At 51.7% G+C, this 25,612-nt stretch overlaps 1 protein-coding gene across 5 annotated transcripts in view; it reads left to right on the top strand.

Moving 5' to 3' along the window:
• MYH14 (myosin heavy chain 14) overlaps positions 1-25,612 on the top strand; it is a 75,549-nt gene that overhangs the window by 33,265 nt on the left and 16,672 nt on the right. For all 5 annotated transcript variants that reach the window (XM_055411370.2, XM_088830793.1, XM_055411369.2 and 2 more), the window contains 17 exons: positions 151-324; positions 1,832-1,946; positions 5,757-5,944; positions 8,748-8,869; positions 10,974-11,043; positions 11,172-11,332; positions 12,571-12,679; positions 13,746-13,877; positions 14,708-14,914; positions 16,317-16,454; positions 18,257-18,380; positions 18,962-19,133; positions 20,946-21,158; positions 21,727-21,871; positions 23,202-23,408; positions 25,247-25,351; positions 25,445-25,597. In XM_055411370.2, coding sequence (XP_055267345.2) covers positions 151-324; positions 1,832-1,946; positions 5,757-5,944; positions 8,748-8,869; positions 10,974-11,043; positions 11,172-11,332; positions 12,571-12,679; positions 13,746-13,877; positions 14,708-14,914; positions 16,317-16,454; positions 18,257-18,380; positions 18,962-19,133; positions 20,946-21,158; positions 21,727-21,871; positions 23,202-23,408; positions 25,247-25,351; positions 25,445-25,597 — 2,535 coding nt within the window. The remainder of the gene's footprint in view (positions 1-150; positions 325-1,831; positions 1,947-5,756; positions 5,945-8,747; positions 8,870-10,973; positions 11,044-11,171; positions 11,333-12,570; positions 12,680-13,745; positions 13,878-14,707; positions 14,915-16,316; positions 16,455-18,256; positions 18,381-18,961; positions 19,134-20,945; positions 21,159-21,726; positions 21,872-23,201; positions 23,409-25,246; positions 25,352-25,444; positions 25,598-25,612) is intronic.

Genomic DNA, 25,612 nt, shown 5'->3' with positions numbered 1-25,612 from the left:
AAGGGCTGATTGACAGCTAGAACTGTGATAGTTGCTCTCCTGTTTGCTAGTAGGTCCCAAGTGGCACAAGAGCTAAAAATTAGCAGCAACCTAAGTGTCCAGTTTTGGGGGATCTGACCTAACGCTTCTCCCTGCTCTGTCAACGGTCAGGCCAACCCCCCCGGACTCCTGGCTCTGCTGGATGAGGAGTGCTGGTTCCCAAAAGCCACGGACAAGTCCTTTGTGGAGAAGGTGGCCCAGGAGCAGGGTAGTCACCCCAAATTCCAGAGGCCAAGGCACCTTCGGGATCAGGCCGACTTCAGTGTCCTGCATTATGCGGGCAAGGTAGGGAACAGGGAGTGGTGGGGCAGCCTTGAGGCATGTGGGTGGGAGTGAGGATTAAGGGAGGATGCAAGGGGAAGGCAGGGGCCACCTGGTGTCCACTGGGAAAAGTCACAGCCAGGCCAGGGGCCAGGAGTGAGGACTCTGTCTGATGAAGTCAGCAATGCCTTCCTCAAGGCGGGGATATTTGTTGTAGGTTTTGAGGGATGAATAGGAGTTCACCAGGTGGAGAATTAGGTGCATTTTATTCATTCATTTGGCCAACGTATGCCTTTTGTGTGCTCAGCCCTGTGCTGAGCAAAGCTGGGGACCCACGTCAGTCATGATTCTGCCCTCACAAAATTCCTTATTTGGGAGGGAGACTCATACAGACCTTAGTATTAGTCTAAGTGATAAGTACCTTAATGGAAGCAGCTACAGAGAGTGTCAAAGTCCAGAGGAGGAGAGCCAAGGAAGGTCTCACAGAGGAGACTGAGGCTTGATCGAGCTCTAAATCAAAGGTCAGGGACTTCCCTGCTGGTCCAGTGGCTAAGACCCTGCATTCCTGATTCAGGGGGCCGGGGTTTGTTCCCTGGTCAGGGAAGTAATCCCACACGCCACAACTAAGAGCCAGTGCAGCCAAATAAATAACTGAAGGATCAGCAGATATTTTCTGTCCCTAGTTTCAGCTTTGTGGAGCAGGCAGTCTCTGGCGCAACTACTCAGTTCTGCCATCATAGCACAGAAGAAGCCTCAAGTTCACACATAAATGAAGGCTGCATTCCAATAAAACTGTATTCACAAGAGGAGGTGGCAGGCTGAATTTGGCCTGTGGACCGGGGCTCTCTGGCAACCCCTGGTCTAAACGATGAGTAACACTCAGCTGGTGAAGGACATGTGGAGAGGGGGCAGGTATTCAGGCGGAGGGAACCACATACTGCAGGGCTGAGCGGCAGGAGACCTGCGTGTCCTGTCCTAGAACTCAGGTGTTTGCCACACACTTTCTAAGATTTCCCGCGTGCCCAGTGCTGTGCTGGACTCTGACTCAGACTCAGGCCCTGGCCTCTGGGAGCCACGCGGAGGGTGGGGGAGGAGGGCACAGGTGGTGGTCCAAGATTGTGACTCCCTGGGGAAGGAGCTGGCCCTGTGAAAATCCATGAGGGGCGAGTCGCAGGAGGCGGGAACGGCAGGCGTCAAAATCCTGAGGTGGACAGGAGCTTGCACGTTTGAGGAAGCGTGTGGCTGAAAAAGTAAGGAAAGAAGTGATGACAGTAGATTAGGTCATGGGGGCGAGGGGCAGCGTTCTCTCAAGGGAAAGGCAGAAAAGAAGGGCCAGGCGGCAGGTGGGTGGAGTTCAGGAGAGAGACACGAGGTGGCGCCAGCGCGCTCGTGAGCGGTGAGCATGCCCTCCGCCCCCCACCCCACCCCCGCCCCAATCTGGGGGTTTTCAGAGCTTCTGGGAGGCTCCTTGGGAAATCCGAAGAGCTTCAGCCCACTCCCCCACCACCCTCCTCTGCCCGGTCTCATTCAGGTCGACTACAAGGCCAACGAGTGGCTGATGAAAAACATGGACCCTCTGAATGACAATGTCGCAACCCTGCTCCACCAGAGCACAGACCGGCTGACGGCAGAGATCTGGAAAGACGGTGAGGACACGCTTCCCCCGGCCCTGTCCCCGGAGCTCTGTGCATCCCTTCATTTTTGTTTCAGAGGCTGAGTTCTGAACCTGAGTTGTCTGCTCAGATACGGAACTGGTACCAGGACCGACAGCCTCACAATAGTGTTTCCAGTTAAGTGACTGAGGGATCGATATTTCAAACCAGCTTCGTACTCAGTGATAAAACACTCCAGCTTAATCAGAAATGAGATAAGGATGCCCCCTGACAACACTGCTGTGAAATACTGTTTTGGTGATAGTAGTTTATGCCATCAGACTAGCAAAATAAATGAGCATATGAATAGTCAAAAGGAAGCTATGAAGTTAATTGTAGATATCCTATGTTCCCCCCCCACCAAAAAAAGATCAGGAGATTTGACTGAAAAAGAATAAATAACGGGAGAACTCAGATGAACGATGTTTTACATGTTAGTCAACTTTCAGATTTTGCTTTCCCTTCAGGGATTCAGGGGAGAAGGAAGGAGCAAAAACCAAGAGATAGTTTTGGTTTCCTGCTCCAACGAGACCCACGTGAGTTTGGCCATCAGTCTTTTCAGATGGACACTCCTAGGAGGCAGATAGAAAAGCTGTGTCCATGCTTGTCCCCGACCCTTAGAGGAAGTTTGAGAGATGATTTATAAAACTAGCAAAATCAGCATCTCCGTTTTCCCTGATTCCAAGTTTCCAGAATTTGTCAATTGTCTTAATCTTTTATTGAAGTGAAAAGCATAGTAGTGGAAATGTCATTCCATGCAATCAGACAAGAGAACAAAATAATCAAGAAGAGTCGTCCTGAAACAAACTCAGAGCAAAATGGCTTAGGGCATCTTGATACAGTGAGCTGATTTTAGATAGTGTCTCATGCCGTTTATACAAGAAGGTTTGAAAAGCAGTGTTTGAGTTTCAGTAACAGAACCAGAAGGACGTCCCAGGTGGCACCAGTGGTAAAGAACCCACCTGCCAATGCAGGAGACATAAAAGACATAGGTTTGATCCCTGGGTCAGGAAGATCACCTGGAGGAGGAAATGGCAACCCACTCCAGTATTCTTGCCTGGAGAATCCCATGGACAGAGGAGCCTGGTAGGCTACAGCCCATGGGGTTGCAAAGAGTCAGACATAACTAAGAGACTTAGCATGCACACACATGCAACAGAACCGGATTCTGGTGAGAAACATCTCTTTCAAACTGAAAATCTCCCCTCTCAACTTCCTTAAAATTCATGCCCTATTCATGGCCACGTGACGTTCCCCCTAACCCCTCACATGCTCTACACCATATATGCTTGGCTCTCAAAGGCTTCAAGAGAGAAAGTAGAAGTGGTAAAGCCTCTTGAGTGTCCTAGTCTGAAACCCAGCACAGTATTACCTCCTCCACAGTTCTCCCAAACAAAGCATGTCATAAGACCAGCCCAGATTCAAGGAGCTGCCAGTCCCAGAGTGGATGGGGAATTGGGGCCATTTCTATATCAGTCTTTACTACAGCTGCCCTGAGTCCAGAGTCGGCTTTGCTTTCTGGCATCCTGACAGCCCAGCATTGGGTACCCAGCATCCTTGGCAGCTCAGGGGAAGAGACCAGTGAGACATGCTCTCTTCAGAGAGGCAAACGCAACAAGCTGGGTGGGAACCTTGAGTTAGTCCTGAGCTTCCTGGCAGCCAGGGCAAAAAGGGGATACCTAATAAAAACAGATACAGACCCAACCACTAGGGAGAGAGGTTTTCTTTCTCCCCCAACCCTGGGCATTAAATTCTCAGAGGACATTTATCCTTTCAACCAACATTGGTGCCCTCACTAGTCAACATAAATGTGAACAGGACAGTCTCCCTGGCTTAAAAGTTCATGGTCCAGTGGTTAAGACTCTGCCCTTCCAATGCAGGGGGCTCAGGTTTGATTCCTGATTGGGGAACTAAGATCCTACATGCCGCACAGTGGCCAGAAGAAAGAAAAAGTTAACGGCCAAAGTCAGGTTTCCCCTCCTGCTTTGCTGTGTGCTGTTGACTAATGATCCTCTCTTCTTTTTCCTTCCTGCCACCTTTTCTGTCCTCTCATGCTGCTCCCCTTGCATTTCCCACCCCATCTCCCTGCCTCTCTCCCCGTCTGTCCTCACCCCCTCAGAACACGGGGGCTTGCAGCAGTTCTCTTTCCTTGGCTCCTTCCCACCGTCGCCCCCAGGATCTTCAGGGAGGCACGGCTCTGCCATTTCTCCATCAGGGGGTGGGTGTTGCTGTGCATCAACGGGTGAGATTTCCTGGACGAGGAGGGTGGGCCTTTGGACTGGGAACCTGTTTTGAATGTCTCTCCCCTTTCCTCTCCATCCAGAGATCTCCTCCTCTTCTTTTCCCCCTTCTTGTCGGCTCCCTCAGAAGTTTCCAGATTCTTTGTAGCAGCACAGGCCTTCTTCGAACTAAACTGCATGTAAAAATACAAACGATTATGACGGTATTAAGTTCATTCAGGGTTTTTTGGTAATACTGTACAAAAACCCGGACAAATCTTTTGGCCATCCCTCTATCAGCTGGCATTAATCGAGCATATACCATGTGCTGAGCACTGTGCAGAGCCCTTTCACTAATACTAACACGTGGAATCCTCCAGACACCCAGTCAGGTGTTCATGCTCTTACGCTGTTATAGATGAGGACGTGGAAGCCCAGAGAGGTTAAGTCACCTGTCTGAGGTTACACAGCCAGTAAGGGGCTGAGCTGGGATTTGAACCCAGAGCCTCCCCTCTTACCTGTCCTTTCAATAATAACTAGGAGCATGGCGGTGAGGGCGGGGAGACTTAGACCTGGGGAGGAAAAATGTCGAATCTGAACCCCCACTGTTCACCAAGCTCTGCTTTCCGAGAGAATTATCTATTGATTCCATACCCTCATGACTGCAGGCCATCAGATTCCGCCCCAGCTGCAGGTCCTGGAACTGCACGCGATTTAATACATTGCATTTGTGACAAAGGAGTGGCTGTTGCTCACTAGCTGAAGTGACACCATCAAATAATAAGACAAAGTTACAGAACTTTCCTGGTGATCCAGTGGCTAAGGTGCCATGCTTCCAATGCAAGGGCCCTGTTTGATCTCTGGTCAGAAAACTAGATCCCATATGTGACAAATAAGACCCGGCCAGCCAAATAAATAAACAAATATTTTTTTTAAAGACAAAATTACCATGAAATCAGGCCTTTCTGGGAAAATGGTGACTGTGGAGGTAGTTGGTGTTATTTGTTTTTTCTTTTCTTTTTTAAAATTTCTTTTTTATTTTTGGCCTTATTTTAAATATCGCCTTATTTCAAATATCATAATAAAGCCACATTTCACTGCATTTTTAACATGACACTGTCTTAAGTTCCTAAAAATGCACCTGTGGTTATCACCCTTTTCCTTCTCTGTGCCTAAGTTTCCTCATCTGTAAAGTGGGGATGACTCTTATAGGCTTATAAACAAGCCGATGTATGTCAAGTGCTTTGAGCAGAACCGGGCAGAGAATCAGTGCTAAGGAAGTGTTTGCTATCATCATTTGCTGATAAGGAAAATGGAGAAGAAGGGTCAGGGTTTGAGAGGATTCACAGCACTTTGGTTCAGATCCTGGGTCTTCAGATCCTAAGTTGTGTGGCCTTGGGCACAATTGTCCAGCTTTCTGAGCCTCAGTTTGCTCGTCAGCCCAGTGGGCTGATAATACCTGCCTTGCTAGACTATGAGAGATGGCTCATATGTGAAGTATCAGGTCTTATAAATAATGAGATCCTTGACTTCGGCCAACTCAGTCCTCTAAAACTGACCCCTGCCTTTACTCTTTCTCCCACAGTGGAAGGCATCGTGGGGCTGGAGCAAGTGAACAGCCTTGGGGATGGCCCACCCGGTGGCCGCCCTCGCCGGGGCATGTTCCGGACAGTGGGACAACTCTACAAGGAGTCCCTGAGCCGCCTCATGGCCACACTCAGCAACACCAACCCCAGCTTCGTCCGCTGCATCATCCCCAACCACGAGAAAAGGGTGAGCGACCCGGCCCGGGGAGGGAAGGTGGCTCTGGAGGGAGGAAAAGTCCCAGTCACTGAACTTAGTTGGAGCTATGTCTGGTCCCAGGCTCACTTCTGACTGTCTGTCTGTGTGACCTTGAGTACATTGCTTTCCCTCCTGGGCTCATGGCCCTGTTAGGAAAATTCATTCATTCATGAGGCTTACATTTTATCGAGCACCTACTAAATGCCAGGTGGTAGGGATACAGTGAAATCAAGGAGGGCTCCCTGGAGGAGGTGAGGTCTGAGCTTAGAAGGATAAATGGTATTTCAAGCAGAGAGCTGCTTGTGCAAAAACCCAGTAGTTGATTGGAGTATGAAATGTGCCAGGGATAGAAAAAAGGCCGCTGGAGCTGGGGAGGTATAGGGAGATCATTCCTGGCCTCCCAGGCCATCAGTAAGTTTTCTAGTTGGGAAAATCAGAGAATAGACCCTGTAGAGAAAGGTCAACATAAGAGAAGATGAAACTACAAAATTAGGTGCTTGGGGCTTATACTGTCCTCAGAAAGTAGGAGCTGCAGTTATTGGGGAGGTGGTTCTGTGTGTGTGTGTCTCCCTTCTCTGTAAATACTGCGTGTGTGTTAGTTGCTCAGTTGTTTCTAACTCTTTGCGACCCTATGGACTATAGACCTCCCGGCTCCTCTGTCCATGGGATTCTCCAGGCAAGAATTCTGCGGTGGGTTGCCATTTCCTACTCCAGGGGATCTTCCCAACCCAGGGATCAGACCCACATCTCTTGCATTTCCTGCATTGGCAAGCGGATTCTTTACCACCGTACCCCCTGGGAAGCCCCTCTGAAGTTGGAAAGTGGCTTAACAATCAATGACCTGTCAGGGTGTAGTTGACAGGAGTTTTTCTTTCTTGGTGGTATATAAAATAACAATGTGTTTTATAATTGAGGGTGCCTTATATTTGATGAAATATGGCATACATAGACTCAGCCACTTCTCCATAGAGCCCTGGTCCTTTTAAGTGGAAAATGGTGCTTAGAGTCTAAGATGTGGGTGTTTGGTGTGCTCAGTGGTATCAAGGTGTCACTCCAGGGAGTGCGTAGCTGAGGTTGAGAACAACTGATCTAGAGGTAAAAAACTGGTTATTGTGTTGAGTACTCTGGGGGCCTGGGCAAGGCAAGAGTTGTCTTTTAGAATGCATAGTTTTTGTAGTGTTTAGATTTTTACCAAGTGCCAGGTAGTAGGGATACAGTGAAATCAGGGAGGGCTCCCTGGAGCAGGTGAGCATTTCCTGGGTTTCCCTGGTGGCTCAGTGATAAAGAATCTGCTTGCCAATGTAGGAGACATGGGTTCCTTCCCTGAGTCGGGAAGATCCCCTGGAGAAGGAAATGGCAACCCACTCTAGTATTTTTGCTGGGAAATCCCATGGACAGAGGAGTCTGGTGGGCTACAGTCCATGGGGTCACAAAGGAGTCGGACATGGCTTGGTAACTAAACAACAGCAACAGCAAAAATGTTTATCTATTTATTTGGGTGTACTGGGTCTTATGGCAAGCCACTCCAGTACTCTTGCCTAGAAAATCGCATGGACAGAGGAGCCTGGTGGGCTGCAGTCCATGGGGTCGCTACTAGTCAGACACGACTGAGCGACTTCACTTTCACTTTTCACTTTCACGCATTGGAGAAGGAAATGGCAACCCAGTCCAGTGTTCTTGCCTGGAGAATCCCAGGGACGGTGGAGCCTGGTGGGCTGCCGTCTATGGGGTCGCACAGAGTCGGACACAACTGAAGTGACTTAGCAGCAGTAGCAGCAGCTACTGGGTCTTAGTGACGGCATTTGGGATCTAGTTCTGCCACCAGTGATTCAACTCATGCCGCCCTGCACTGGGAGCCCAGAGTCTCAGCCATTGGAGCAACAGGGAAGTCCTTGAAAGTTAACTACCAAAAATAATAATGTACGTGCTTTGTTCACCTTCCGAGACAGCAGATTCAGCCCTCCTGCGCTCCTTCCCCTCTACTCTGCTCTTTGCACTTAACGTTGTTAATCATTTACTTTTGACATTTATCAGTGATGTCTAATGGAAAAGGAAATGGCAACCCACTCCAGTATTCTTGCCTAGAGAATCCGGTGGACAGAGGAGCCTGGTGGGCTGCTGTCTATAGGGTCGCACAGAGTCGGACACGACTGAAGCGACTTAGCATGCATGCATGCGTGCATTGTAGAAGGAAATGGCAACCCACTCCAGTATTCTTGCCTGGAGAATCCCAGGGACAGAGGAGCTTGGTGGGCTGCCGTCTTTGGGGTCGCACAGAGTCGGACACGACTGAAGTGACTTAGCAGCAGCAGCAGCAGTGACGTCTTGACCTCACTTATTGTCAGTCTCTTGCTGTGGACAGTGAGCTTCCCTGGGGGCAGGCATTTCTGCCTGGCACATAGTAGATGCTCAGTAAATTATAGGTTGGTGGTTCAGTTGCTAAGTCATGTCTGACTCTTGCGACCCCATGGACTGTAGCCCGCCAGGCTGAGGGTCCATGGGGTTCTCTAGGCAAGAATACTGGAATGGGTTGCCATTTCCTTCTCCAGGGGATCTTCCCGACCCAAGGAGCAAAGCCGCGTCTGTTACATCCACCTGCACTGGCAGGCGGGTTCCTTACCACTAGGGCCACCTGGGAAGCCCCAAATTATAGGTTGAGCCAGATGAAATTGCCTACCGTTTTCGACCTGCCCAAACTGCCACCCACCTGCGTTCCCCTGCCGGCTGCCGGCCGGTGAGTGGCGCCCCCGTGTGGCGGCCGCTGACCTCGCGCGTCTGTCACTGCTCTCCGCAGGCGGGGAAGCTGGACCCCCGGCTGGTGCTGGACCAGCTGCGCTGTAACGGCGTCCTGGAGGGCATCCGCATCTGTCGCCAGGGCTTTCCCAACCGCATCCTCTTCCAGGAGTTCCGGCAGCGGTGAGCGGCATGGGGTGGGGTGGGGCCCGGTTTGGAAGCCACCGCATCTGCATCCAAAGCTCCCCTCTCCCCCTGCGCTACTTCTGGGCGGGGTGGGGGTGTGGCCTCGGCGCGAGGGGAGGGGCGGGGCCTCTGGGCGAGTTCCTTTGGTCGCTGAGTCTCAGCTTTGTGTGTTGAGGGAGAGCAACGTCCCTTTCAGTGAGCTCCCCAAGAGAAAGGGCATAGAGCACTACGTTGCAATCGGTTATCGCAACAAGCGTTTCTTATAAAAGTGCAGTCCAGCAAGAGAACAGAAAATATCAACATATAAGATCCCTGGTGATTGAGAAACTCTGATACACACGTTTCTCAATCACCAATAGAAACTACGGCACATTAATATTTGATATTAATGTATTATGTATATGATATTTATGCGCATGTATATATATGGTAAATATTAAAACAAAAGTTATGCTTCACACAAGCTGTATGTAGCAGAATCATTTGCTAGAGAATGAGAGCCCCATATACAATTTAAAATTTTTCTATTAGCCATATTTTTAAAAGTAAAAAGAAATAGGGGGAATTAATGATAACAAGAGAGTTTATGTAATCCAATACAGCCAAGATATTAGATCATTTTAACATGTAATCTGGAGAAGGAAATGGCAACCCACTCCTGTATTCTTGCCTGGGAAATTCCATGGACAGAGGAACCTGGCCGGCTACAGTCCATGGGGTCACAGGAGTCGGACACGACTGAGCACCCACGCAACATGTAGTCAATATAAAAATTTAGTAGTGAGACATTGTGCATTAGTTTGTTTCTTACTGAATCTTTGAAATTCAGTGTATGTCTTCCACCCATAGCACATCTCAGTTTGGACACAAAATTTCCAGTGGTCAAAGGGAAATACACTCCTATTAAGACAATGAAATTGTGTTGAAAAGAAAAATATTTTTTCACTGCTTCAGTTTTTAAATTTAAGTTTCATTTAATTAAAATGAAATGCAATTACAAATCCAGGTCCCCAGCTGACCCAGCCATGTTTCCAGGGCTCAGTAGTTGCATGTGGCCAATAGCGTTACATTGGACAGCTCAGGTCTGCAATTTCCTACTCAAAGTGTGGTCCCTGGATCAGCAGCATCAGTATCACCCAGCAGCTTATTAGATACGCATATTTTGGGGCCCCTCCCCAGACTTACTGAATTAGGATCTTCATTTTAACAAGATCCTTGATGACTGAGAAACTCTGATACACGCAGATAAACACACACACACATTTCCCAATCTCCAGTTAAAAAATATGGCATATTAATATATCATGCATAAGATATATATGTATATGTTGTATATATCATATCGATTATTTTTAATGAAACGTCATGATCCAGGGATAGGGCACAGCAGGGGAAAGGCGCTGAGGATGGACACGTATGTCTTTAATGAAATGTACTTTTCAAATTCAGATTTGCACAGGGAAATGTTAAAGAAACCGCTGTAAGGCACTTAACTCAGGACCTGACACGTAATAAGTTCAAAAACATCAGCCCCCGTTTGTTATTATTCTCACACTTCCAAGACACACCTTTTTTTATATCTCAATGACCTATGCATGCACGCGTGCCTGTGTGCATGCATGCTAAGTCACTTCAGTTGCATCCAACTCTTTGCTACCCCATGGACTGTAGCCCATAGGCTCCTCTGTCCATGGGATTCTGCAGGCAGGAATAATGGAGTGGGTTGCCATGCCCTCCTCCAGGGGATCTTCCCAACCCAGGGATCACAACCGTGTCTCTTAGTCTCCTGCATTGGCAGGGGAGTTCTTTACCATGAGTGCCACCTGGGAAGCCCCAGTTACCTATGGTGTTGGTGTAACTAAACACCTGTAATCAGCACGTGCTGGGTCCCAGGAGGAGAGCTTTTACTGATGACGTTGTTCTTGGTGGTTTCACTGCTCTCAGCCTGGTGAGCGGCCCTCGGTGATGTTTGCGTGTTTCTTTCTCTTACTGTTCTTGTCATTGTTGTTATTGCTGTTTGCCCCTCCGAGCCCAGCGCCTGGCCATGGTGACAGTTTGCTGTTACTCTCCACCCTACCCCTCCCCTCTCCCCCCATTGCAGGTATGAGATCCTGACTCCCAATGCCATCCCCAAGGGCTTTATGGATGGGAAGCAGGCCTGTGAGAAGATGGTGAGTGAGAGGTGGAGTGCAAGAGTGTGTGTGTGTGTGTGCATGGTCTCAAAGGGTGGAGAAGGTTGAGGTGGAAACCTCTCCTCTCCTCGCCCCTCCTCCTCACAACCCCTTCCCCACCCCCACAGATCCAGGCCCTAGAACTGGACCCCAACCTCTACCGCGTGGGACAAAGCAAGATCTTCTTCCGGGCAGGTGTTCTGGCCCAGTTAGAAGAAGAGCGGGACCTGAAGGTCACAGATATCATCGTGTCCTTCCAGGCAGCTGCCCGGGGATACCTGGCTCGCAAGTAGGGCTCCACACTATCTCTTGGGGTCACATTAGTCAAGACTGGTTCAGGGAAGGGTGATCAGATGTCCCCAGAGGCTGTTTCAGGGAGGGGTTGACCAGATGTTCATAGAGGCTGGTTCAGGGAAGGGTTGACCAGATGTCCCTAGAGGCTGATGCCAGAAGAGGTTGACCAGCTGGTTCCAGATGGCAAAAGGATGGAACTACTAGATGCCCAGGCTTCTTGGTTCTACGGTCCCTGAGGCTCCTGAGTGATGCTAGGACTACAGAGAAGAGCTTAATTCAGCCATAGGGTGACCAACCATCCCACTTTGCCTGGGACTGGAGGTTTCCTGGGATGCGTGATCTTCATGCTAAAACAGAGGAAGCCCCAGGCAGACTGGGTTGAGGTGGTCACCCTAGTGGCCGATACCTCGAGGGACTCCAGTCTGGAGGGGGAGACGTACGCCAGCACAAAGTGTCACAGTCCAGGGGGAGATGTGCTTCAGTGGGGATCGCGCAGCTACAGCGAGAGGCCCTGCAGGCCAGGTAGATAACAGACCGCGAGAAAGCTGTTCCAGGCAGGAGTGACAGCCTGCCAAGGCCCAGGGATGTGAGAGTCTGGCACATTTCAGGAAGGCAGGGGGTTTTCAGAAAAGTCGCCTTCTCCCTGGGAACTGGCCCAGAGGAAGGATCAGAGAATAAAGGACTCCCCAGACACCAAGCTGAGGGGCAGGGACTGTGTCCAGGGGCAGTGGGGAGCAGCAGAGGGCCAGGTCAGCTGTGGACGTAGAAAGACCTCTCTGGAAGCATGTCAGGGATGGGTTGGAGGCTGGGAAGGAAGCTGGGGTGTCCGGTGGGGTAGAAAGTGAGATCTGAACTGGAGCTGAGGCTGGGGCAGAGTCAAGGGCAGAAAGACTGAAGGACTGCACACGACAAGATTCACCGACAATAGAGCAATGCTTGCACGTGGCTGGTGCGGCCAAATTGCTTGTTATGTCTGACTCTTGCGACCCCATGGAATGTAGCCCACCAGGCTCCTCTGTCCATGGGATTCTCCAGGCAAGAATACTGGAGTGGGTTGGAATCTTCCCAGCCCAGGGATGAAACACAGGCCTCTCATCTCCTGCATTAGCAGGCGGGTTCTTTACCACTAGCGCCACCTGGGAAGCTCCATAGGCATTTAATAATGGTTGCTAAGGGGACAGGGCCTGGAGGGGCCGCGTCTCCCTTCTCCCACCTGCCTGTGTCCCCACCCAGGGCCTTCCAGAAGCGGCAGCAGCAGCAGAGCGCCCTGAGGGTGATGCAGCGAAACTGTGCGGCTTACCTCAAGCTGAGACACTGGCAGTGGTGGCGGCTCTTCATCAAGGTGAGGGCACCTGGAGGGGTGACCCCAGTGGCAAGGAGACAGGTCCTTGGGGCCAGGTTGCTTGGGCAAGTGACTTCCTTGGTTTGGGCCTCAGTTTTCTGCATCTGTAAAATGGGACCAATCAGCCCAACTCTTGTTCCTTGGGATTCTTCAGTTAACAAGTGACAGAAAATCCGACTCAAACCAGCATGGGTAATAGATTCAGGATAGCTTTAGGTGCATCTGGGTCTAGGGTTGAGTTGGGTGTCCGTAAGACCCCCTAGAATTCAATGATTCACTGGAAGGACTCACAGAACTTAGAAAAGCTACTATACTCATGGTTACAGTTTATTACGGTGAAAGGATGAACATTGAAGTCATGAAAGGTGAAAGGCGCTCGGGGCATAGTCCAAACTTCCATTTGGGTTCTTCAGGTGTGGGTGGGGCTGGCCTGTCTCTCCAGCCAAAATCACACAGTGTAAAGTGCGTCTTTCACCACGGACTTGGGCTAAGAACTTTGAGGCACACCGTGAGTGGCTAGTGGCTGCTGTAGGCAAAGTGATCCTGTAGCAAAATGGGACACATTTAGTGCTGCTTGTCATGTACCCCGGACTGTTCTAGACTCTTGGTAAATGTGAAGTCATTCATGCATTCTGAAAGCCCTGTGAAATAGAGGCTGTTATTATTCCCAATTTTTTTTGTTGTTGTTTTTTGGCCCCAGCAAGGGACATGTAGGATCTTAGTTCCCCGACCAGGGATCCAACCTACACCCCGTTCATTGAAAGCACAGAGTCTTTTCTTTTTTTTTTAATTTGTGGCCAAACCAGCGGGCATGTGGGATCTTAGTTCCCTGACCAGAGGATCGAACCTGTGTCCTCTGCATTGGAAGGCTGAGTCTTAACCACTGGACAGCCTGGGAAGCCCCTCTCATCCCACTTTTATAGATGAGGTGACACAGCCAGTAGTGGAGGAGCTGGCATGGGAACCCAGGAATGGGGCTCTCCTCAGAGCGTGAGCTCTTAGCTTCGGAGCCCAGTGGCCTCCCAAGGTGGGAGCCCGCCATCCACACCCCTTCCTGTCCCCACAGGTGAAGCCGCTGCTGCAGGTAACGCGGCAGGATGAGGTGCTGCAGGCACGGGCCCAGGAACTACAGAAAGTGCAGGAGCTGCAGCAGCAGAGTGCCCGCGAGGTGGGCGAGCTCCAGGGCCGGGTGGCGCAGGTAAGGGGCGGGGCCATCGGGCAGGGGCGGGGCTGTGGGCGGGGCTTCCGACGGATCCCGCGGCAGGGATAGATTGCGGGCGGAGTTTCACTGGGGCGGAATGGGGGCGGAAACTGTGGTGTGGTGAGCAGTGAGATGCAGGGGGCAGGGTCCTGGGGATGTAGCCAGGGTGTCTGGTGGGAGTGCGGCTGGTGCTGCTGAGACAAGATGCTCGGGTAGCTGGTCCAGCACGGGAGCAGGGCAGGAGCCCAGTTTCGTGGCGGGGCCACCCTCCGCAGGCGGTGGACCTTTCACTGTTGCCAGTATTTCTGGTATCTTAAAATAACGCCGAAGCAAAGCCCTTCTCGTTCATTCTTTCTGTTTGCTTTTTCGGAGTTATTTCCTTTGGTTGAATTGCTAGGCGTGGGAGTAGTAAATGCAATGTGAGCTGACAGAAAGTCCTCCAGAGGCCATTTAGATGGAGGATGGACTGGAGATGGAGAAGCTGGAGGCTGGGCGGCTGGGAAGAGTCCACTGGGAGAGGGTGAAACCTGAGCCTGTTAGGGTTATGGGGGCAGAGTTGGGGTGGACAGGGCAGGAGGGATGGAGGGGGACTGATGGACTATAGGGAAGTGAGGGAGAGGGCGGAACCCAGCAGGCTGACTCGGTGACTGGGGCTCATCCTGAGATGACGGGCAGGTTGGGGGACTGTCTTCCATCCCTCCCTCCTGCCCCCCCAAGCCCCCAGGGCAGACTAGATCAGGGGACAGGAGACCCTGGTGTTCCGCGGAGGGCCATCCTGGGAGCACTGCCTAGCAGCCGCTGACCACCCCCCTCCACCCCCTCCCCAGCTGGAAGAGGAGCGTGCCCGCCTGGCAGAGCAGCTGCGTGCAGAGGCAGAGCTGTGTGCTGAGGCTGAGGAGACCCGGGGCCGGCTGGCAGCCCGGAAGCAGGAGCTTGAGCTTGTGGTGTCCGAGCTGGAGGCCCGCGTGGGCGAGGAGGAGGAGTGCAGTCGCCAGCTGCAAACCGAGAAGAAGAGGCTACAGCAACATATACAGGTCTGCCCACCCTACCCCCCCTGCCCCTCCCTGCCTATGTGCCGAGGCCATCTCCCCCCAACCCCTTCTGTTGACCCCGCCCACCTCTGCTTCAGCAAACCCTGATTCTTAAACAAGTCTCAGTTCAAAGTGGCTTAAGCAAAAAGACTACTTTTGTTTGTTTCAAATAATGGGAGACTCCAGAATGTGTAAGCTTCAGGCATGGCTGGATCCAGGTGCTCAAGCAATTGCCTCAGTACTCTGCCTCTCTCCATCTCCTGGCTCCATTTGCCTCTGTGCTGCTGCATTCCAAGGCTGGCTGCCCTCCCGTGGTTCCCCTTCAAAATTCACAGATGTGTTCTACACTTAAGGCACATCTCAATTCAGATGCTAAATTCTCACTGGCAGGACTTCATGGCGTTTGTGCTTCATGACTTCTTCAGTGGAAACAAGTAGATTCACATCCCCAAGTTGGCCCAAACATACTTCAAAGTTTCCCAATAATTAATTGAGTGACTGGTTTTCAATTTAAGAGAAGTTGTGTTAAATTGAAAATTCAGCTTCTCAGTCAGACTGGTCACATTTTGAGAAATCGGTAGCATTTTAATCACCGCCTCTTGACCCCATGAGAGAGAGAGAGCGCCCTGCCCTGTGGTTATAGAGATGGCCTAACACACCACACCTGATCCTGGACAGATGTGCTAGAAAGCCGGTTACTGTGACAAATACTCACAGCCTGAGGGAGGCAGACACTGACACAGAGGGTCACGGTGGGGTTGCACTCAGGAACGCAGTGAGCCAGCTGCTGCTGTGGGAGGCAGGCTTAGTAGCAACAAGAGAATTGGGTGACCCCAGGTTCCTGCAGGAAGATGTGATTGGTTTGTTTATTTAATTTATTTATTTGGGGGCTGTACCACATGGCATGTGTGATCTTAATTCTCCGGCCAGGGACCCCACCCCCATGCCTCTGAACTCATGCCCTCAGCACTGGAAGTGAGGAGTCCTAACCATTGGACCACCAGGGAAGTCCCAATTGCTTTGCTTAAATAATTCCAAGGACTACCAGGTAATTGAAGTACACTAGATAGGGATAAGCAGATACCCTGTCTGGTCCCCAGAGTATCATATCTGTATCCTGTAGAGATATTGTGTATAGATATCTATACAGACAGTGTATAGATATTGTATCCTGGGCACCAAGTTTGATGTCTCGAACAGTGCCTGGCCCCCCTGCCAGGCACTCAATGTTTACTGAGCCAATGAATGAAAGTAATGGTTGGGTCCTTCCCAGCCCCGCCCAGAGTGTGGACCTGTCTGAGCCACAAGCCCCGGGGATCTTTGAGCCATCCCCACCACCCCTATCCGTCTCATCACACTCCAGTCCCCAGCCCCTGGGTCCTCACCCATCTCCTCTGCACTCCAGGAACTGGAGACTCACCTCGAGGCTGAGGAGGGGGCCCGGCAGAAGCTGCAGCTGGAGAAGGTGACGACGGAGGCAAAGCTGAAAAAGTTGGGGGAAGATCTGTTACTCTTGGAAGATCAGAATGCCAAGCTGAGCAAGGTCGGTGGCCGGTGAGCCCCCAAGGGTAGAGAGTGTGGGCCCATTGGTGGGCTGGGTCCCTCTCTGCATTGCCCACCCCCGGCATGCCCTGCCTCTAGGAGTCTTTGAACTCTCCATCTTGGCTCTGTCTCCCTTGAACTTTTCCCATCTCCTAGCGTCTCTGTCACAGCTTCACTCCAGCCAGTGTTTACTGAGCAGCTATTATGAGTCATTCTTTATCTCTGTGTCATCAGACACTCCAGAGCCTCATTGCTAAAAACAACCCCCATTTCATTACATCCCATTGTTCTGTGGGTCCACTGGGCTATGGTCTCCTTAGACAGTTGCCGTGACATGATGGCAGAGGCTGGAAGGTGGCGTCTGGGTGCTCCTTCGTGCAGCCTCTCTGCTCACAGGAGAGCCTGGGTTTCTCAGCTGGTAGCTCAGGACTCCCAGAAAAAGAAGCAGAAGCAACCCGGCCTCTTAAAGGCTTAAGCCTGGAACTGACATCACTTTCTCTGAATTCTATACATCAGGTGTTGGCAAAGGTTTCCTCTAAAAGGCCGGATAGTAAACATTCGGGGCTCAGCAGGCCACTCTGTTTCTGTGCCAGCCACTCAATTCTGCTGCTGTAATGTGCAAGCAGCCACAGATGGTCTGTGATCAAATGGGCATGGCTGCATCTCAATAAAACTTTCTTTATAAACACAAGCAGTGGGCCAGGTTTGGCCTGCAGGCTGTGATTTACAGACCACTGAGCTTAAAGCAGACTCAGTGTAGATTCAAGCAGTGGAGAATTGGACTCTACCTGTGGCTGGGCATGTGGTGAAGAGTCTGCCACCATCTTTAACCTGCCCAGGATTAACCCCTAGGCTAGGCTCAGGGGATATGGCATTTAACTAACTAGAAAAACATTTCTGTCCTCACAAGGTCGTGGGCAAGGGGGATGCTAGCTGAGTCACCCCAGGAAATCAATATAATCATACATTGTGAACTAATTATAAACTGTCGGAAAAGAACACAAAATTGTGGAAGGCGATGGCCTGACTTGCACTAGGCGTGGTCAGGACAGGCTTCCCGGAGGCAGTGGTGCCTGAGTTGAGAGCTCAACGATGCACAGGAGTTTTCTGGAACATTCCTGGGATGCAATGGCTCTTCTCTCCTACTCTGTTCTGTCTTCCTTTTTAAGGTAGCGCCAACCCACTGCCTGGATTTCCAAAACCACTCACAGTATGAAAAATGCTGCTCAAAAAATATATAAACAAATAATGAAAATAAGTAAAAAATAATAAAAAGACAGAAAAGCAAAAAGTGCTGGTCCAGGCCAGTGCTTCTCAAACTCCCACGTGCCCAAGAATCACAGGGAGAACTTGTCAGAGTGCAGATTCTGACTCGGCAGGTCTGGGGGGGACCCCGAGACTCCATTCCTAACAAGCTCCCATTTGGTGCTGATGCCGCTGGTCCGTGAATCGGACCTGGAGTAGTGACAAGGCTCCAGAGCTCACCAGTGCACGCAGCTGAAGTACCAGGATGTTCAGTGCAGTGTTGTTTATAATAGCAGATGATGCAAATCAACGTGAGCATCCATCTGAGGGGTTAATAAATGGGGGTATCCTTCCAATAGTGGGAGTCTGGGTAGTTAACACTCGAGAGCTGATGGGGGTGTGATGGGTTCATAAACAGTAGAGAATGGGAAAGGAGGGAAGGGGGTGGGAGCAGGAAGGGTCAGGGAAGGAAGGAGGGGAGCAGAAACACAGATGGGAATGACACCCAAGATGAGCAGCGAGCCCCTGACTCCCACCCCCACCTCCCACTGTGCTCAGGAGCGGAAGCTGCTGGAGGAGCGCCTGTCCGAGTTCTCATCCCAGGCAGCTGAAGAGGAGGAGAAAGTCAAGAGCCTCAATAAGCTTCGACTCAAATATGAGGCCACCATTGCGGACATGGAGGGTGAGCTCCCGCCCCCCAGTGGGGGGCCTGTGTGCGCTCCAGCAGGGGTGGGGGTGAAGTGGGGGGACAACCCTCATGTGCTGTGGGGCCTCAGTGGTCACATCTGCTAAATGGGGGCAGGAAGAAGGCTGGGGACAGGTTGTGTGTCCTCCTTCCCAATGCAGTTCTCTTCCTCTCTCCTTGGTATCTTGGTGACTCGAGCTGGTGGTCCCACTATTTCAGACACTTTTTTTCTCTCTCTCTGTCCCTTGCTGAGGACTCAGAAGCAGAAACAGAAGGGAGGGAGCACAGGAGGAGGATGGGGAGGCAGGGAGGAGAGGACAGGGCAGAGCCAGCCGGCCAGCCGGCAGGGGCTGGGGGTGGGGGCCGAGAGGGGAGGACGGCCTCTGGGGTCTGGTGCGGATTGGGGTCAGTGGGCAGTCCCAGGGTTGGGGAAGCTGGGAAAGATGGGGAGGGGTGGAAAGAGGTGCTGAGCTCAGCTTGACGCCCCGAAAGCCGAAAGCGCGTGCGATGATTGGGGTCTCCCTGGGGGTGTGGGTCTGGCTCCCTCATGCGTGGCCCGCCCCGCCTCCCGCCTCCAGACCGCCTCCGGAAGGAGGAGAAGAGCCGCCAGGAACTGGAGAAGCTGAAGCGGCGGCTGGACGTGGAGGGCTCGGAGCTGCAGGAGCAGATGGCGGAGCAGCAGCAGCGGGCGGAGGAGCTGCGCGCCCAGCTGGGCCGCAAGGAGGAGGAGCTGCAGGCCGCCTTGGCCAGGTGCGGGGTGGGCCCGCGGGGCGCGCGGCACGAGGGCGCCGCCTAGCGGCGATGGAGGCGCCCGGCTGAGACCCGCTAACCCCCAGAGCCTCAGTGTACCCTTCTGTAAGATGGACACCGCTAGAGTTCCAAGCCCGCCTGGTTAAGGGAAAACTGAAAGCGGGCCCTGCGTGTCTAGTAACTTAACACTTTCTTGCACTGAGGCCAGAAAATGCTTTTTTCTTCTTCTCCCCCCATCCCCTAGCCTCTCAAAGCTGAACACTCAGAATCCGCTGTGATTGGATAAGTGATCTGGCCGTCTTAGGAGTCATAATCATCATAATGCCAGTCATTCACAATTATTGAGCGCTTACTGTGTGCCAGATATGGCTCTCACTGTTTCAGATGCTTTTCACCCTTGCGATCTTAGGCGCCCTTGTGTATGGATGCAGCTGGAATTCAGAGCAGCCACAGTGTTGGGGAAATGTGCATTGCAGAATCGATGGGACACGGGTTGGTGGAGGGGAGTTAAGAACGCGCACCCTCCAGCCTGACTTCTGAGTTCAAATCTCAACATCTCCCCTTTCTGGCCACATGACCTTATCCAAGTAACATCACCTCTCAAGTCTTAGTTTCTCCATCTGGAATATGTGGTGATTATAGAAGCTCTCCCAGGGTTAGTGTGAGTCTCTCAGTCGTGTCTGACTCTTTGTGACCCTATGGACGGTAGCCCACCAGCCTCCTCTGTCCATGGGCTTTCCCAGGCAAGAATACTGGAGTGGGTCGACATTTCCTTCTCCAGGGGATCTTCCCAACGCAAGGATCGAAACCGAGTCTCCTGCGTTGCAGGCAGATTCTTTACCATCTGAGCCACCAGGAAAGCCCAGGGTTAGTGTGGGGGTTAAATAAGAAAGCGCTGAGGACTTGCTTGGCACACCCTAAGGCCTCAATTGATGCTGTGGTGTGTCTGTTCCTACTTTCCTATTATTACTGTTATTTTTTTCCCTTTTGCATTGAGGTGAAATTCGCATAGCAAAATTAACCATTTTAAAGCATACCACTGAGTGGTGTTTGGTACATTCACAGTGCTGTGCAATCACTACCATCACCTCAAAAAAAGTCCTATTAACAAATCACTCCCATCTGCCTCCTCCCCTCAGCCCTTGGCAACCACCAGTGTGTCTCTGTCCACATGGCCTTGCTGATTCTTGCTGCTTCTCCTAAGTGGAATTGTGTAACGGGTAGCCCTTGGCGCTCGTATTACTGTTGCCATTGCCATCCTCGTGGCAGTGCTGTGCGTGGGTGGTCATGCTCTCTCACAAACCGGGAGCCTGCAGTTCAGAGAGATTGTCACTTGCCAGGGCAGGTGGCCAAGCAGGGGACACAAACTGTGATCAGCATATTTCCCTGAGCTGTTTAACCTGCAGTCCACACTGCCCCTCCATTTGGCTCCTTTTTGCAAGAACTCAATCCTAGAGGGGTTATGAAGAGGAGTTCAGGGGTCAGCCACCCACTGACCATGTGATCAGGGCAAGTACTTTCCCACTCTGCACCTCAGTTTCCTGCATGGGCATGAATATCACACGGAATTTATATAAGGCAGAGGGCTCTCAAGTGGAGGGAACTTAGTAAGTATCCTCATGATACCAGTGGTGTCATCCCCATTTTACTGCTAGGGAAGTCGAGTCTCTGAGTCTTAGAGGCACGTGTCCAAGGACAGAGCTGGGATTCGAATCTGGAACTGGCCATGTCTAGCCCCTCCACGCCCCCATAAATCATCCCCACCCCCTGCCTGTCCCTGTACTAACCCCCTTGGTCCTTGTCTACCCCCAGGGCAGAGGAGGAGGGTGGAGCCCGGGCCCAGCTACTCAAATCCCTGCGGGAGGTGCAGGCTGGGCTGGCCGAGGCCCAGGAGGACCTGGAGGCTGAACGCGCAGCCAGGACTAAGGCAGAGAAGCAGCGCCGGGACCTGGGCGAGGAACTGGAGGCACTGCGGGGCGAGCTGGAGGATACGCTGGACTCCACCAATGCACAGCAGGAGCTCCGGTGAGGCTGGGTGGCCAGCAACTGGCACCGGGTGGGCACCTGTGGAGCCGGGTTGGGAGGAGAGGGAAAGGACGTGGGTCTCAACTCTCCATCTGCACAGATGTTGAGTCATTCACCAGTTGTTTTCTGAGCACTGGCTCTGGACCAAGCTGGGGACATAAATGGATCAGACTCAGGCATTGTCCTCTGGAACTCCCAGTCTAGGAGTAGGCAGATTCAGGCAAAGACAGACCCGGTCCAGAGCTAAGTGAGCTTTAATGGAGTAGGACAGGCCATCGTGGATGATCAGAGAAGACCCCTATATCACTCTATGGGAGGGAGTCCAAGAAGATTTCTTGAGATGGGGGCGTTTTGAATAGGGTTTTGACAGATGCATAGGAGCTCTCTCTTAAAGCCACACTCCTCCTGCAGCATCACCATCCATACTCCTCGGGGAATATAGAATGAAGTCCCTATCCTTGGAGAGAAAGAATAAGAAAAGGCACAACCAGCTGTCAGGGGCTGCCCTAAAGTCCCAGTCTTCCTCTATTCTGAAATTCTATTCCCTGTCCCCCTTCCCCAACAAAAGGTCCAAGAGAGAACAGGAGGTGACGGAGTTGAAGAAGGCTCTGGAGGAGGAGACTCGCATTCACGAGGTGGCAGTGCAGGAGCTGCGGCAGCGCCATGGCCAGGCCCTGGGAGAGCTGGCGGAGCAGCTGGAGCAAGCCCGGAGGGTGGGTTTCTGGGGAGCCATGGGGAGGCAGAGTGGGATGCTGGGTGGAGGAGGTATGTCTGGCTGGTCCTAGGTCACCCCGCTTCTCTTCTCAGGTATTCATGTCTGCGATCCATCTTTTTTTAAGAATAATTTTATTTATTTATTATTGGCTGTGCTGGGTCTTGTTGCTGCTCGGGCTTTTCTGTAGTTGTGGTAAATGGGGGCTACTCTCTAGTTGCAGTGCTCGGGCTTCTCATTGCAGTGGTTTTCTTGTCGCAGAGCAAGGCTCCAGAGCTTTCAGGCTTCAGTGGTTGTGGCTTCCAGGCGCTAGAGCACAGGCTCAATAGCTGTGGCCCCGGGGCTGAGTTGCTCTGCAGGCATGTGGGATCTTTCCAGACCAAGGATCGAACCTGTGTCTCCTGCATTGGCAGGTGGATTCTTTACCACTGAGCCACCAGGGAAGTCCCCGATCCATCTTTCATTCAGCGAATGTTTGCTGAATATGTTCTATGTTCCCAGCGTGGTATTGAGGGCCCCAAGTATGAACCAGACAACCAGTACACACTTTTATTGTGGAGATGATATTTTAGCAGGAGAGGCAGAGTATAAACTGTCTAAACAGATTCATAGTATATGTCAGGGTTATAAGTGCTATGGGGAAAATGAGGAACAAAAAGGGGAGTCAGAATGCTAATAGTGGGGTGAGGGGAGCATTTTGTGATTCGAAATAGAGAAGGCCATGGAGGGATTCTGTGAAAAGGTGACCTCTGAGTGAAAAACTGAAGGAAGGGGCTTCCAGGGAGGCTCAGTGTTAAAGAATCTGCCTGCCAGTGCAGGGGACATGGGCTCGATCCCTGGGCCGGTAAGATGCCACATGCCTTGGGATAACTAAGCCCTTGCACCACAACTATTGAGCCTGTGTTCTAGAGCCCAGGAGCCAAAACTACTGAAGCTCGCATGCCCTAGAGCCCATGCTCTGCAACAAGAGAAACCCCGGCAATGTGACGCCTATACTTGGCAACTAGAAAGTAGCCCCTGCTCACCGCAACCTGAGAAAGCCCCCTCGAAGAAACAAAGGCCCAGCACGGCCGAAAGTAAATCAGTGAGGTCACATTAAAAAAAACAAAACTGTGTGGAAGCGAAGGGTGGTCCCGCCTTGGCATCCTGGGAAACATGTTCCGGGCAGAGGGAACACTCAGTGCAAAGGCCCTGGGGCAGGAGTGTGCCTGGGTCTTTAAGGAATGGTAAGGGGTTCCGGAGGAAATAGTGCAAAGGACATGGGGCATGCATGTGCCTGGCCTGGTAGAGAAAGGGAGTCATAAATCTCTGCCGTCTCTCTCCCACCTCAGAGCAAAGGCACATGGGAGAAGACCCGCTTGACTCTGGAGGCTGAAGTGTCTGAGCTGCGGACAGAGCTTAGCAACCTGCAGACCGCGCGGCAGGAGGGTGAGCAGCGGAGGCGCCGCCTGGAGTCACAGCTGCAGGAGGTTCAGGGCCGCGCAGGAGATGGGGAGCGGGCCCGAGCAGAGGCTGCAGAGAAGCTGCAGCGAGCCCAGGTGAGTGGGGCAGCCAGCTCAGCAGTGGTGTCTGCTGTGTGACTTTGGGTGAGATGCCTGCCCTCTCTGGGCTTTGGTTTGGTCCATATCAACCCTGCCGTCCCTGCCAACTTCTTCAGCATTATCACACATTAACAGCTAGAATCTGGTGAGTGGCTGCTATACACCAAACATCCTGTGTATTTTCACTAAAGCCTCCTGACCCTCTTCTGAAGGAAGTGCTAATATTGTTCCCATTTTACACACAGGGAAACTGAGGCCCAGGGAGGTGAAACTGGTTGTCTAAGGTCCCTCAGAGCCAAAGCGTGAATCCAGGCATGACTGAACTTGCAGCTGTTAACCCTGCCACAGTGCCCACCTTTCACCCTCTTATCTTCTGGCCGTAAATAATCCATGGTCTGATTAGAAAAACCCAGGGCGAACATTTAAATCTGTAGGTAGAAAATGTCATACTGTGATTGTTAGGAGAGATGTGGGTTTTTGATTTTAATTGTATTATGTTTTTTGACTAAATAACCAATACCTGTTTATTGCTGAGAACATGAGGCCAGGAACTGCATCCAGGATCATTGTGGTGGTGATTTGGGTGCCAGGAGAACAGCTTTATTGAAATATAACTCACATACTGTATAACTCACCCATTTAAAATCAAACCAGTCCATCCTAAAGGAAATCAACCCTGAATATTCATTGGAAGGACTGATGCTGAAGCTGAAGCTTCAATACTTTGGCCACCTGATATGAAGAGCCGACTCTTAGAAAAGACCCTGAGGCTGGGAAAGATTGGGGGCAGGGGGAGAAGTGGGTGACAGAGGATGAGACCATTAGATAGCATCACTGATTCAATGGCCATGAGTTTGAGCAAACTCCAGGAGATAGTGAAGGGCAAGGAAACTTGATGTGCTACAGTCTGTGGGGTTGCAAAGAGTTGGACACCACTGAGCAACTGAACAACAAGTTTTAGTATATTCATAGAGTTGTACATTTATCACCATAATCTAATTTTAGGACATTTTCGTCGCCCTGGAACGAAATCTTGTACGAGAGTTAGGGTTAAGGTCCCCCAATCTCACCCCCTGCCCTAGCAATTACTAATCTACTTTCTGTCTCTTTAGATTTCCTATTCTGGACACTTCATAGAAATGGAATCACACAATATGTGTCTTGTGTCTGACTTCACTCAGTTAGCATAATGCTGTCAAGCTTCACCCATGTGGTAGCATCTGTCTGTGCTTCATTATTTTTATGGCTGGATAATATTCCATTGTCTAGAGAGACCACATTTTGTTTCTCCAGTCATCTGTGGATGGACGTTTGGGTTGTTCCCACCTCTTAGCAGTTGTGAATACTGCTTCTGTGAACACCCCTGAACAGGTTTTGCATGGACTTGTTTTCATTTCTCCTGGGTACAGACCCAGGAGCGGAATTGCTGGGCCCTGTGGAAACTCTGGTTTAACATCCTTGGTGGCTCAGATGGTAAAGAGTCTGCCTGCCATGCAGGAGAGCCGGGTTCAATCCCTGGGTCAGGAAGATCCCCTGGAGAAGGGAATGGCAACCAATTCCAGTATTCTTGCCTGGAGAATCCCATGGACAGAGGAGCTTGGTGGGCTACGGTGCAAGGGGTCACAAAGAGTCAGACAGGACCGAACGACTAACACTTTCACTTTCACATGGAAACGCTGCATTTAACCATTTTAAGGAGCTGCTAGACTGATTATCATGGCAGCTCCACCCTTTTACATCCCCACTAGCAGTGGGTAGTGGGGATCTGAGGCAGGGAAGCAGGCGGTGGGTTGGCTGGCAGGAAGCTACCATGATAAGATGCCCCTTCCCCACAGGCTGAACTCGAGAATGTGTCTGGAGCCCTGAGCGAGGCTGAGTCCAGAGCCATCAGGCTGAGCAAGGAGCTGACCAGCATGGAGGCCCAGCTCCACGATGCCCAGGTGACCCCAGCCCCCATCTCACCACCCTCTCCCCAACTTAGACCCCCCCACCCTCCTACCCACACTAAACATCACCCTCCCGTCCACCTGCAGGAGCTGCTGCAGGAGGAGACCAGGGCAAAGCTGGCCCTGGGGTCCCGGGCACGAGCCCTGGAGGCAGAGGCAGCAGGGCTGCGGGAGCAGCTGGACGAGGAAGCGGCCGCCAGGGAGCGGGCGGGCCGTGAGCTGCAGGCCGCCCAGGCCCAGGTGAACAGCCCTGCA

The sequence above is a fragment of the Moschus berezovskii genome, chromosome 22, assembly GCF_049115385.1.
Source record: "Moschus berezovskii isolate FMDL1 chromosome 22, NW_MosBer_1.0, whole genome shotgun sequence".
Taxonomy (NCBI): Eukaryota; Metazoa; Chordata; class Mammalia; order Artiodactyla; family Moschidae; genus Moschus; species Moschus berezovskii.
Note: the sequence above shows the minus strand (reverse complement) of the source record. Positions and strands in the feature narration are given on the sequence as shown.